We start from the raw sequence: 14,424 nt of genomic DNA on the forward strand, positions 1-14,424 counted from the left end.
ATTAACTTGAGAAGCATCAACTAAGTACTAGGTTTCCGCTTATGAAACAGCATACCAACGTACCCTGTCATTTATCACTTCGTTTTTGTTTGTTTGTACAAGTATTTACTTCACAAAATAATTATATAATGAGCAGAGACAAAAAAAAAAAAAAGGTACCTAACTTCTTGTAGTTGGAAGTGGGAATTCTTTTAGAACTTGTAAGTAATTCAGCATCGATAATAGAGAATAAAAATACTGATGGATATTCACCAAAAGAAAAGCAGGCTTCGATTCCCCCTTGGGTTGATTACCTGGCTGGGTTTTTTTTCCCGAGATTTTCCCTAACTGTAAGGCAAATCAGGTAATTTATGGCAAATCCTCTGCCTATCTTGCTATTATCAATTCCATCAATGATAAATAACCCAGTAGCTGATACAGTGTCGTTAAGTAACCAATTTTAAAAAAAGCAGGCTACCTGGTTGGATTTAACCTCACAATTCAATGCAATTTCAAGTGAGTTAAAATATACTTGATTGGATTGATTTATACAGTGACTTTTTTTTAATATTATGACTGTTAATTTCTTTTACTTCAAGCATAAATAATTATTTTCCAAAAAGTTATCTAAGAGTCTAAACGACCTAACATATTATTAAGCCCCCCTGTGGAAACCATTTGGTAAGTGTAAGATGTGATTAAATAAAATTAAAAATGAGGCAGAAATGAATAAAATAAAGTAACTGCACTTTATATTAATGTCCAATATCATAGCAAACTAGTATTATTTTAATAAATTCTAGTAGTCCACATCAATACAACTGGACATGAAAATTGTGTGATACATTTGAATCAATGAGATCATAAAGGATAACATTCCACTAAACAAAGTTTTCCAGGAAACACAAAAAAAAAAAAAAAAAAAAAAAAAAAAAAATTACTTTGTTTCTGAAAAGTTTTAGAAAAAAAATTTAGCATTAGTAATTTGTAGTATTATGAGAGGCAAATGTTGTGCATTTAACGAAATTGCTTCTTTTTAACAATTAACGCCCAATTCTACTTTAAATGTTGTTTAACCTCACTGAAATAAACAAAACTTTTCTTTTAAACAAAATTGAGACAAATGTAATATCACTTACAATAAGCACTTTGGAAATAACATTTAATAATACTTCAGTGCTAAAAACAATATATTATGTGCTGTAAAATCCAATAACATCTTCAAAAATGCTAGAAACTGCTAAAGAGTCAGCATGGATTAGTCCAATTCCTCATAGTTTCCAAATGTACTGCTGTAATGGGTTTCCTTCCAATGGGATAGTAGTGGGCCAATTCAAAATCTCATCATAAAATCCCTTATATTCATCTGAGATATGACAGTATATTTTGGAAATGTCATAAAGTTTCTTGGCATTGATTGAAAATTTTCCTGCATATGCTTCTAAGGATGGCAAAGCTGTTTGTTCAGTTTGAACTTAAATGACAGAAGTGGTGAAATAAAAGAAGCTGTAATATAACCTAGGTCATTGGATTTATATAGGCCTATCATGTGATGGTATTTGCTGATATTGAAGTTTTCATGCTTATCCAGACTTTTTCTAGTCTTCTTGAAGAAATGTGGCCACCAATCCTTGGAGTTCAAGATGCTTCCTGTTTGGATTGATTGGACCAGAAACTTTGGTTCCTTCTTCTTTCCTTCTCTGATCATACATACACTTGATCCAGACGACATGGAGATGAAGAAGGATAACATTCCTGGAATATTTTCCTTTTTAATCTCATCTCACGAAACAACCTGCAGTATAACCCATAATGAGTGAAGGAATATTGTCTTTCTTTTGCTCATCAGATAGGGAAATAATAAATTAATAACTTGGCTGTCTCAGTTGTATTTGGCCAAAAAGTGGAATTTTACCCTTTTTCATCTCATCGATTCATTTAATAATTTGCAACAATATGATATAATAATAATGATTATATATTATATATATGTCCACTTCAATCTGCAAAAAGAATTCCCCGACTTTTCTCTGACTTCCTTTAACCAAAATTTTAGATTTTCCTGACTAACCAACCAGTGACCTGAATGAAAAATGTTAAGCTCTCTGCTCTGAATGATTTTTTTTTTTCCAGGACAGCCAGCCTCCACCAACCCTACAGCTCAACCATCCTCATTACTCGACAAAATCTTCAAATGATTAGCCCCTTAACATATGAAATCACAGATTACTTCTCCATACTACTCAGAAAGTCTTGAAACACACTTTACAATATGCATCAAATCTAACCATCCAGTAAAATCCAAACACAGTTGATTATTTAGCCACTGAATGGAAAATAAACACTGTTTAGCCATAACGGTATTGTTTCTCAAACTTTAACTATGAAAATCTGAAACAAATTTTAAAATATCGTATAAATGACGCAGAAGTACAAGTGGATTCATACACTTAAAGCGACCCTATGAATTCACTTGTCACACCAAAAAAGAAGCAGTTTAGAGCATAAAATTTTCCGCTGAATTTTCATCATTGAGGAATTTTCCCTGACTTTTCAAGAATTAGAACAATATCCATGACTTTCCATGGCCAAATTTAACATCCCTGATTTCTTCCCACTACCACTGACTTTCCAGAATGTGGACAAACTGTATATTAATAGGTAAATATTTATGAGGGCAGTACTGATTTACATAACTTTTTCCTAAAAAAAAACTCAAATTTAAAGCTGTTTTACAAAAGCAAAGTGAATGTGTTTCGGAAATGCATATTTTCAACATTTTTCAATTCACAATAATACAAAAAGAAACATTTTTACGTAATTTTACAGTTTTTTTTTTTTCAATAAAATACATCATACCTAAGCTAAGCTAATCAAATATAAACTAAAGCACCATGCCGAACTTTATTAATGTCAGGACTCTTAAACCGCGTAACTCCTGTAGCAATCGCACCATCTATGGATCTTCTGGCAGCTCTTCATTGCTGGCACTTCTAGCAATGTTATGCAGCACTGCAGTAGCTGCTATTATAGTCAGGGCCTCCTGCAGATCACATCTTAAACCCACTGACAATACTGGAAACCTTCTTTTCCAAACTCCATACTGCCTTTCAACAGTGTTTCTTGTTTTAATATGTAGTCTATTGTACCATTGTTCTGCTGGTGTTGGTGGATTTAGCAAGGATATTAGTAAATATGGTTTGCAGGCATAATTTCCATGTCCTAATAAACAGCCATGTAGTATTACATCATTTTCGAATTGTGCTCTATGTACAGATACTGCCCACCAAGTTACAATATCTCTTATCAATAGGCTATGGTCACTGATAGTTTGACAATTCAAAGAGAAATATCTTTTCCTATTACGAAAGTGTTCTGCAACTGTCTCCACCGAAGATTGAAGTCTGATGTGGTGCACCCACATCTACTGTTCCTACAACAGCAGGAAATGCATATATTTGGTGAAATGTACCTATTACACTTTGTAGATCTGCCCTTGCTGGAAAAACAATGAAGCATGGAAAAAATGAAGCAATGATTTCTGACACTTCACTGGTGATGATGCTGCACATTGTCTGATGTATATTAGCAGTGTCTCCGATAAAGGCACCTGTGGTGTATGATTGTAAAGCTGCCAAAACTCTGTTCATTGGCGAAACGGGGTTATTCCCTTTTTTTATTAAACTCTATAACCTCTCATTCATTTGGTCCACCAACCACCACAACATTTCCTCATTCAGTCGAAATCTCTCTTCAAATTTTCTATCTCTTAGATCTTCAAAAGGTCTCCTCTTTCCACAATAACACCATTTCGGTTATTTTTGCTGTGATATACGTGTTGAAGATATATAATTTCGTCTTTGAATCCATCAAGTATATCAAATCATGCCGCCATTTTGTTATTCTGGACTTCATCATGTTCGATTCAAAATAATCAATCTCACACTTTCGATCATCGCCAACTCTCTTGTTTAACTTTAAGTGAGATTGATACACTGCAATTTGGTGCCTAAGACAGTTAATTGATGACTTAATCATAGTCAACTTTTAATCGAATGTTATGTTTTATTTAATAATGCTCGCAACTGCCAAGGTTATATCAGCGTCTTCGGTGTGCCAGAATTTTGTCCCACAGGAGTTCTTTTACATCCCAGTAAATCTACTGACATGAGCCTGTCGCATTAAAGCATACTTAAATGCCATCGACCTGGCCAGGGATCGAACCCGCAACCTCAACTTTTAATCGAGAATGGTGCACACAGCCACTAATGATAAATCATTTATCATGATCAAAAGGAGAAGAGGACCCAGAATGGACCCCTGGGGAACTCCACAACTGCTTAATGCCACCTTTGAATTTTGAACCATCGTAATATACAGTATTTGTTGAGTATTATTAGACAGGTAAGACGTAAATAGGTCCAACTCTATCCCTTTGATACCATAATAAGATTCATGAGTATCGAAACTGGAAACTACAGATGATAACAATTCTTTGATGACATTTATAGTTATTCAAGCCTTTTCTAAAATCAAATTGTGTGCAGGAGAAAAAATTATTAGCTTCAAAGTATTTCACCACTGTTTCCAATAGGTTAGAAAATATTATGTATTATTATGATTGTGATGATGAAGATTATTATTATTATTAATATAAAAATATATTTAAGAACAGCTTCATAAAATTATCTGAAGTAGACGAAAATGGATATGGCTGATTAAATTTCTATTATAACACTCACAGCATCCTTAAAGGGGTTAGTTGCACCAGTGAGACCCCGAACTTGCAGGAGCTCTGCGGTGTGCAGGAAGGATGCCAGTCGATCCTGTGTGATGTACACCTCACCCTGGTACATGAAGCTCAGAAGTGCAGTCACATCCTCGAAGCTCACATCCTTCAGGATAACTATCGGATGCTGGCATGGATTCTCCTGTAAAGTTAAAGCCTCTTAAAATTAAATTAATCAAAACTTTAGGTCCAAATCCAAATATGAACAGATCTAAATAACGATATTTTACTAAAAATGTTGGCTGTATCAGCAGTGAAAGATTATGCTTTCATATTTTAGGTCATTCAATAAACAGCCTTAGAAATAACTCATACTTAGAAAAAATTAGTCAAATGTAGACAAATGCACCGAATTTCTTTCCTGGTATTCTCGTTGATGTCATCACGCATTTTTCCCCACTTCATTCCATTCCCTTCCTCCTCCTCCTAATGTCGTTCACCCCTCCAATTTCTTGCGCCCACACCTTAGCTTGCTGGATATACCAAGAATGACAGGTAATTTCATTTTGTTCTTGATTCTGGTCAGTTCTTTTTCATTTGCTCACCTCTACTGATATATGCTGCTTGGGTACATTGATTTTATCTTATTATTATTAATTTTATTATTACAGAAAATCCCTCATAACCGGCAATACCAAAACAACAGCACTTTTGGCTAGGCCAAAAAAAAAAAATGTTTAAATCTGCCACATTGCTAGTCTGGGCCATCAGTTTTGTCACATTAGGAAGATCACATGAACTTTCATTTTCAGTGAATATTCGAACATAAAATTAGTGTATTATTTGTGTTATCTGATTCGTTTTAATAAATAAAATCCACACAGTTTTATGTTTCTTCAGTTATATTCAGGCCGCCAGTGTTGACACATTAGGAAGTTCGCATGAACTTTCGTTTTCAGTGAATATTCAAATCTAAAATTATTATGTCCAAATACCGTAAAGTGATATTTTATGAGATTCTTCGTTAAAAATGCTATGGATTTCAGGGTACAGAAGTATTAGATTTCATATACATCATCCTTATAACCTTTTATTTAATGGTTCTTCAAAGCCAAAATTATTGCAACAATAGAAGTGTCTTTTTTCCCACCTAGGAACATGTCCGACTTTACCTCATTAATGGGTGAAAAGCTGGACATGTGTAATGAAGCACTAGACCAGGTTTCAAATACCTAAGTGGTAAAGTTCGACATCTAAAATACATATGAAATATCTTTAAACCAATATTCATGTATTTTTATAATCAATTTATGTTAAGTACAGTAATGGTTTTCATGTGTGATAGTGGATCTGGTAATTATGAGAGCTACACAGAGGCAGCAAGTGTGATGTTGCTAAATATATATCCTACATATACAGATGTGTTCTGGATCCATTTATATCAGGTAGATTATTAGTATATTTACAGAACTCATTAGGCCCAATCTTCTAATGTTCATGACATGGCCAACCTTACCCGAAAAATTGCACTTGAAATATTTTCTACACATATCAGACTTTACATATAATATCATTGAAGTCCCATGATTACAAATATGTAAAACAGTTTTCCCTAACTTAACCTGAATTCTTGTTATAACTAGGTATTAGCTCACTTTTAAAGACAACTAAAAATTTGCTATTGTTCTATGAATGCTCTTTCTCACAAAGAAACATGGAACATGTAACAAGGAAGTATACAGAATTGATGGCAAGGATGTACTCAATCAGATATAATTAGATTAAGTTCCCAGTTCGAACACTAGTTAGCAGTAGCAATCAAAGCAAAGATGACAGGAATGTCCAACTTTGACTGTCTTGCTTTATCCCACTTTACGGTACTCAATAATTACTAAAACATACAAACCAAAACAGTATTAATTATGAATGACAGAAAGAGGGAGGAAATAAAAAACTTTCAGTACTGGTACAGTTTAAAGTGATATATTTTTCGATTTAGAATTGGTTACATAGAGCATAGTATGGTGGAAGAAGTCTTAATATTTATTATACTTTCAGATCTGATCTGTGACAGCTCTGATCTAACCTAGCTGGTCTACATCCACAGTAATTTTGTATTATGATTAACATTCCCAACTTTTGTATGCAGTGACACACACCTTGAACACACCACGAAAGTAGGGACTGCAAGCCGATAACACCACCTTGTGGGCCTTCACATTTTGTCCCTCGCAACTTAATGTCACATCAACCAGATCTTCATCAGTCTTCAAACTGTCCAATGCAGAAGCAATGTTCAGCTGGAAGTTGTTCCATCGCAGGCAAAATTGGTCTGCCGCCATGCTCAGTGACCTGAAAAAAACAGCAGTATTTCATCTATTTTCTTTTGAAATGAAAAGTGTAGGATCTTGAAATTACGACCAGTCTCAATCTCTCATAGAATATCTAAATCGATAGTTCCATTTTTAACACGTATATTACAAGATGCCAATGTTTTTCATAATCTCACATCTTTCACAAACTCAAATTGGCGAACATTCTTCAAACTTGAGATGTGATTGTACCACTCAGTGTAAATGTCTATAGAGTAACTAGTTACTTGGTCGAGAAACGAAAATAGCACTGTAGGTCATGTGCGAACATGTGATATGGTTATAGTGTCCAAAAATATTACGTAGCACAGTGCTTAATATGGAAAAAAATATTTAGTTAATACTAAACAAATCAAATTATTTAGTCCTAAATAACGCATTTACTGGAACACACGAAATGTTACAATGTAGGCTACCTACTACTAAAACTACTTTTATGATCAAGTAACAAATTTCTGTTACCGTAAAAATAAAATTATTTACTTGGTATTACCTGAAAAATATTACATGTAGGAAAGCCAATTATGTATATCGCATTTTGATGAAATGCAATCTTGAATTCTCTCTTTGTGGGGGGGTTAAACAATGAACCAGTCTTCTGCAATTTCCTAACGAGTTACTGAATAATAGATAAGTGAGGCACTGAACACCAGAACATTTTCTCCTAAATTTTGCTCGAGATGAGCGTAACCATTACCATAATGACTAGCTGGGACCGTCTGCATAGGAACGCCTTGCATATGTGTATAAAGTTTAATACGTGACAGACATCAGCCATTATTAATCGAATGGATCAGATTTTTTACTCCAGAGACTTACATGTAAACCTCACTGAGCAGCATTGTAGTGGAGAAAAGAGTGGTGAAGACGAATTTTCTTCTCCCATTATTCATCCAAGTCTACACAATTCGATATCATTTACGTCACAGTCACAGAAAACAACAGGGAAGTAATATATCATTTCATATCCCCAAACAACTAACATCACAAGATTCCTAGCTGAAATATATTCAATCAAACAAGAACCAATTTTAATCAGTTCCTGCAACTGATGTCAATGTCTGTGATCAGGCACATGGAAAGCAAATTATAAGTTCCACCATCATGGTCTCATCACTTCTATTCAGCCTATACAATATCCCACCAATGTCCGGTAATTTTCAGACTTTTTTTATTAGCTTGCTAGTGATGAATTTATCATTCCAGCATTTCTTGTGATAATAAATATATATTATATTAAATTTTTGCCCATCTCGAAATATAATACCAACTGTATCATTGTAATTAAATAAAACACAAGTAATATTCTTGCAGTCAGTGACAGCCAAACCAGACAGGTGACTCCACTCTCAGGTTTAGTAGGATTTCTCGTAACATTAACAATTAAGTCTGAAATATACAGTGGTGTTCTAAAGCTTACTGATAAATTTTTGTTCTGACATACTTCAAGATACCATAATTTACGGAAAATATGAGGGGTATAAATTGGAAACTGGTATGACAGTTCATTATAACACCAGAAACTTGAAACAAACAAGGCTGATAAAAAACGAATATTTATTTTTAAAATACAATAGCACAAAATCATCATACTTAAGGTCCAGCCCTCACCTACACAGCAGTAACAGTAAAAGCTGACAAACAATTTAACCAGCAAAGATTGATAAACAATCTCATTTCAAGTAACAACAATAAAACACACTAGCGGAATTCAACTTTCACAAGTGAGTTTAATGTGAAGATGATTCATTTTGTTACAGCTTCCTACAATGATTGATTTAAGAACAGTACGGTATTTAAACAACACAGTCTCTTGATTTGTGAAGAAATTGCCTCTATATACACGCTGAATTTTTATATGCACACAAATATACAATATGCCATTATGTTAAGAATTTGCAGTTTTAAGAAAATTATTAAGATACATTTACAACTTTTTCCCCATTATGCACTGTGATGCTACAGGAAATTCAATTTTAAGGTATAGCAGAAATACTGCACATTTTAGAAATTCTTGTTATCAGTACTAAAAGTGTACTATCTTTTCTTCCTGAGCACTTAAAGAACTCTTATTGATATTCAATATTTAGCATGTTTCCAGATGAATCAAATTTTATATTTCATTGTCGTCCTCCAGCTCCTTTTTCTTTTTCAATTTCAATAGTATATTATTCAGAGTCCTTCCAAAGAAAGGCTTAATATAAAAATTTCCTACAATTGATTCCAAGGTCGTCTTCTTTGGCCTTTTTTTTTACACAAGAAATAGTAAAAATAGTAACAAATAAAACATTACCTATGTCTACATGTCTTCAAAAGAATTTATTAAAATAAAGAGAGAATACTTTATGTGTCTTCATTCTGACAGGGCATTTATATAGTGTCTAGGAATGTCTTTAAAAATAAGCAACCTTTTAACAACTGAGAAATTTGTGATTCCTTTAGAAGATGACTGAGTAGCCTTCGAAAATTTCCAGTAAAATGATTAAGAGTTACATATAATTATTCTTCTTCTTCTACGAGTACTCTCATGCATTAGACTAAACAGTCCATTGCATTTTTCTATTGTGTGTTACGATTTATGTTTCTTGGCCTTGGATTTACTTGATGCAATAAATACAGTATAAAAATGAATAATGAAAAGACTAGTGTGTCTTGCACTTCTCTAAGGAAATGTACTATTACAATAATGAACAAATACACTGTAAATTTCTTCATTGGTCCTGAAATATCTACGAAAACTCTCACTTACTGTATTTCCATCTCAGCAATGGCAGTTGTGGTTGCCCGACTCATGTGGGGACGAGCATTGTAATGTTACAGGAGCACACCTTTCACCCATTTTCCTGGTAGTTTCTTTTGAATTGCATGGTGCAAGCTCTGAAGGGTCGCCACATATGCCATGCTGTTAATGGTGGTCCCTGGTTCAAGTCTGTCAATGAGGATGATTCCATCATTGTCCCAAAAGACTGTGGCCATGCGTTTGCCTACTGATGGCACTGTTCTCAACTTCTTCGGCATGGGGCTGCCTTTATGCTTCCACTCCATTGATTGGGCTTTGGTCTGGGGTTCATGGTAATGGAGTCAAGTCTCATCGCCAGTCACAAGTTTGGACATGAAGCCTTCTAGATCCTGGCTGTGGCAGTGAAGGAGATCCTTGCACTGTTGTCTGTGTGCTGCAGTCAGGGGCTTGGGGACTCACCTGGCAGACACCTTTCCCATCTTAAGGTGTTCATGCATTATGTGGTGCAGAGTGATTCTGACAAGTCCTGTGGCTGCCTCCAGTTCGGAGAATGTAATGCACCTGTTCTCCAGTGTACACTGCTCCACTCTAGAGATGTTGACTTGCATTGTCACAGTCACTTTCCTTCCAGAACTGATTCCCTTTTCCGGTGATGTGCGGCTACGTTTCCAGCCATCCACCCAGTTGTACACAGTTTTTCGTGATGGTGCATGCTCACCATACACTATACACTCACCAATCTCTTGTGAATATCTGCAGTCTTTACACCCTCTTTCCACAGAAACCACGTCACTCTCCTTGCTGCCCACTCACATAATGACAGCAGTTGGGGAAATGCACCGTAGTTTGCAGGAATTACAGGTACTCTGTATTGTGCTGCCAGCTTCTTCCATTCTTGCAACTAGCTTTTTCAGAATTCGTTTGCAGTACCTTAGTTTAAATGGCTGGATAATATGATGGGCGTTCCATATTAATTTACATTTTCAAATTTCCCACCATCCATGGTCCGCCATTTGGCTTGACATTGCAGTTGCAAGCATGGTTCCTCCCAGATTCAGCTGGATTCTCCTAATGATATATTCCAGACATAAGTTGAATAATGTCATTTATATGGCACCTCTTTGTCTCAAACCCCTCTTCACCTTAAACTCCCTGCCTAACTGTCCCTGTATCTTTACTTTAGCCCTTGTGTTTCGCAGTGTCATACTCACCAAATTAATTACATAAAAATCGAAATAATTTTGAATTGTATTCTCATAGTTATGAAACAAAAAGTATGAATTCTTTAAGATTGTTTGAACCAAAATGCAACACTGTTACAATATTTAATCATAGTAGTAATTTAGGCCCAAGAATATATAACAAATTTATATTTTAATATCCTATCTTATCAATTCTAACAGTTCTAGTATTAAATTTAAAAAGTTATGTATGGATTTTATAAAAATTGAAAAATTGTAAATTTAAATTTATATATTATAATTGCACAGTAGACATAAGACAAATTGTATTGTATAATTATTAATTTCAATTCAGGAATCCGCCCCTGAGCACGAGTTTACCTCTTTCAGGGACGAGCTAAAGTTTTTCTGTATATATTATATTTTATGTTACAATTATTAGCAAAATAATAAATAAATAAAAAATAAATAAATTATCTTCCTTGGTACTCTCATTTCTTCAAACACTGTCTTCAGTTTGAATCTATTTATATTGCCATACACCTCTTTATAGTCAACAAAGAGTTGAAGATAAACCTCCTTTCACATATGCTAATAAGTCAGACATGGTTTCGAGGCTGCAACGTAAAGGTGCGCAGTGTAGAACGACAATGAAAAAAAGATCAACTATATGAGTTAGTTCTTTAAAAAAAACACAAACAAAATATTCAAAATTGATAAATTGCTAGACAGTCATGGACACACTATACTTCGCTTACCACTGTATATGTGCGAACTTAGTGCTATAAAATTAGCTTGGAAAAAGATTAAAACTTACGTTCGAGAAAACAATAAGATTAGGATGGTTATTGTCGACATGTACAAAAGTTAGAAAAAGAATATTGGGAACGTGATGTAATTGTAGAAGAAGTAATTGATTCTGCTGTGGTGACAAATTCATTTGAGGACAGTAGCAAAGGTGCGCTTCCGTACAGCGGCATTTCTCTAAGGTTAGGGTCCAGTTTAGGTGTGTGTGTGTATTAATCGAAAAAAATGTCATATAAACATGCGTCCTATTCTCAATATTTTCTAGCCCCTAATTTTCGCCTGTTAAAACAGCAACAATTCAGACTTCTCTGCAAATGGTTGGCTAATCTAGTGCAGAGTTGGTTCCTCGTACTCCCACTTCCTACATCTTCAAGAGTTTCGAGCTCTCTCCTCAGTCATACCAACATAACTTTGGTGACATTACGAAAGTTTCACGCTAGTGTACACTCAAGCTATGCCTTGCATATATAAATCTGGGACAGGTTAGGTTAGTTTAGGCTTTTGTTATGTCTTGCATATACGAATTTGTGACAAGTCAGGTAGGTTCATTTAGGTTTTTGTTACGCTTTGTAAATACGCTAGGCAAAGACTAGTGATTTTTTGTTTTGTGATATCAGTACTGGTCTGTAATAAGGTAGTGTAGGCTAATGATAGATTTGGGATTGCACTTACGAAATCACCAGAACTAAATAACTATGTACTAGTTTCACCAAACAGTTTAATTCGTCTATTATTGCCTGGTGTTATTTTCCAGTAAAATACTTGTTTCTTCTTTACCCAATCCTCGACTTCTTCCTTTGCAGAACACTTAGTTACTCAATGACCTGACACAGGACTAAAAACATGGAAACTATAAACCTGCATTTGTAAGTTCATTGTTAGTGGTTCCACGTTGTGTTACGAGAAGCAATCTAGATGCCACTGTTAGACTGTTTAACATTTTTAATGCTGCTTAGCTATCTGAAATTGCCAGAATTCGCTTATTTACATTAGGTTATTCCCATATTTTCATGTACACACTGTAAAATGGCGTTTAATTGTTTGGAAAAATAGTTGCATATTTAGGCTTATCCAGTATAAGATTCTTACGGTATAGGCCTACATTGTCACTGTAGATATTAATATAAATCTTTCGAACACCTTACTCAATAAAGAAATTCCTACTGTCGATGTCTGACAATAATAAGAATCAATTAATAATCATTGTCATTTGGATAGCCAAACATAAGATACATATGTGTAGGCCTAGCCTAGTCACGTCAACGAAAAATTCTACTCACTAAATTATGCGTCTACATGCGTCGTACATGAGACATATTAAAATAAATTATTCCCATAATGTATTACAACATCCATGACATGAACACAAAATTTGACAACTTCAACATTTACTTTAAACGACGTGTTATGTCACTACACAATACTACTATTTTAGACACAAAAGGATAATTAAAATTGAATTAAATGTCACTTTCTGAATCTTATATGTGTAAAACAATACACATGCAATCATAATTACGGCAATGAACAATAAAAATATCGCATACAGTTACCTACCATAAATTCCTCCACCTTTAACCTGAAATATAGTAAAACATCAACTCTATCACAAAATAACAATTTTATGGAAGCCGATACTTTTTTCGCAACACAACTCTCATTACATTTATGTATAACTAACCGCTACACATATTTAGCAAAAAAAGAAAGTGAAAGATATATAAATGCTTTACATGGAATCAAGAGAAACGACCTAAATGGCTTAATAACATTGCTACCAAACACACGAGGATGAAATCCCTCCAATCGATCAAAAATAGCCTCAGAATAAACTGAAAAGTCTCATAACTGTTTCAATAAGCACGGCCGACTTGATGTTACCTTCGCTTTTTTGTAAAGGAGAAGCGAAGACGAGAGCATCAAGTCGGCCGTGCAATATGCGTAATAATTTCACAATCTTCCGATAGATGTCAGACTCTTCTTGATTGTCCCAGAGCAGTGTATATTAGAGAGTACCGCGCATTCTCGGCGGCGGCAGCCATATTTACTCCTTGCTCGGCACAGAAGCATAAGCAGTAATGCTAGAAGGAAGGTCATTAAAGGTGATATCATACATGTTGTTGTGGTTTATTGAATACAGGAGACTAGGATTAATAAACATTATTGCCATAGTGAAATGACTGATTAGAGATAACACTTTATTATTTATGTTATGTCCATTTCAATAGGGATAACATCAGCAATTTTCTATGCAGTTCTCGTACCAACATTTCGACTGCCACCATTTAGCAGATTGTTGTTGTGCATTTGCTATAACAGACAATTTTCGTAACAATAAATACAGTCCACAGTATAGAGAACATACAGTAAAGACACCTAAGCCATTTCGTGGGAACAAATTCTGAGTGCGCATGTCACGAAACCGGATGTATTATCAGAAATCTCCACCAGATGGTTGTCCATCTACGACAAGACTGGCATAATTTAACATTAACTGAAAATATTTATTACTCATATTTTAACAATTTGAAAGACATGAGGCAAAGGAATGGCAACATAATCATAATAATAATTACTTCCGTATGTAAACATCATGAAAATATTCACTAATTGACG

The 14,424-nt window shown here is 34.5% G+C and overlaps 1 protein-coding gene across 6 annotated transcripts in view; it reads right to left on the minus strand.

The window, feature by feature from the left end:
• Positions 1 to 13,652, minus strand: part of LOC138694542 (protein abrupt-like) — an 81,345-nt gene extending 67,693 nt beyond the window's left edge. For 3 of the 6 annotated variants that reach the window (XR_011330967.1, XM_069818379.1, XM_069818380.1), the window contains exons 1-3: positions 13,366 to 13,647; positions 6,868 to 7,060; positions 4,722 to 4,910 (exon numbers count right to left, since the gene is read on the minus strand). Coding sequence is in view for 5 of the 6 variants with exons in the window: in XM_069818379.1 (XP_069674480.1) it covers positions 4,722 to 4,910; positions 6,868 to 7,050 (372 nt within the window). In the remaining variant the exon portion in view is untranslated. Of the gene's footprint in view, positions 1 to 4,721; positions 4,911 to 6,867; positions 7,061 to 13,365 lie in introns of all 6 variants that reach the window. The other 3 variants (XM_069818375.1, XM_069818378.1, XM_069818376.1) reach the window with 3 other exon arrangements.
• Between the last annotated feature and the right edge of the window lie 772 nt (positions 13,653 to 14,424).

This window comes from Periplaneta americana, chromosome 2, assembly GCF_040183065.1.
Source record: "Periplaneta americana isolate PAMFEO1 chromosome 2, P.americana_PAMFEO1_priV1, whole genome shotgun sequence".
Lineage (NCBI taxonomy): Eukaryota > Metazoa > Arthropoda > Insecta > Blattodea > Blattidae > Periplaneta > Periplaneta americana.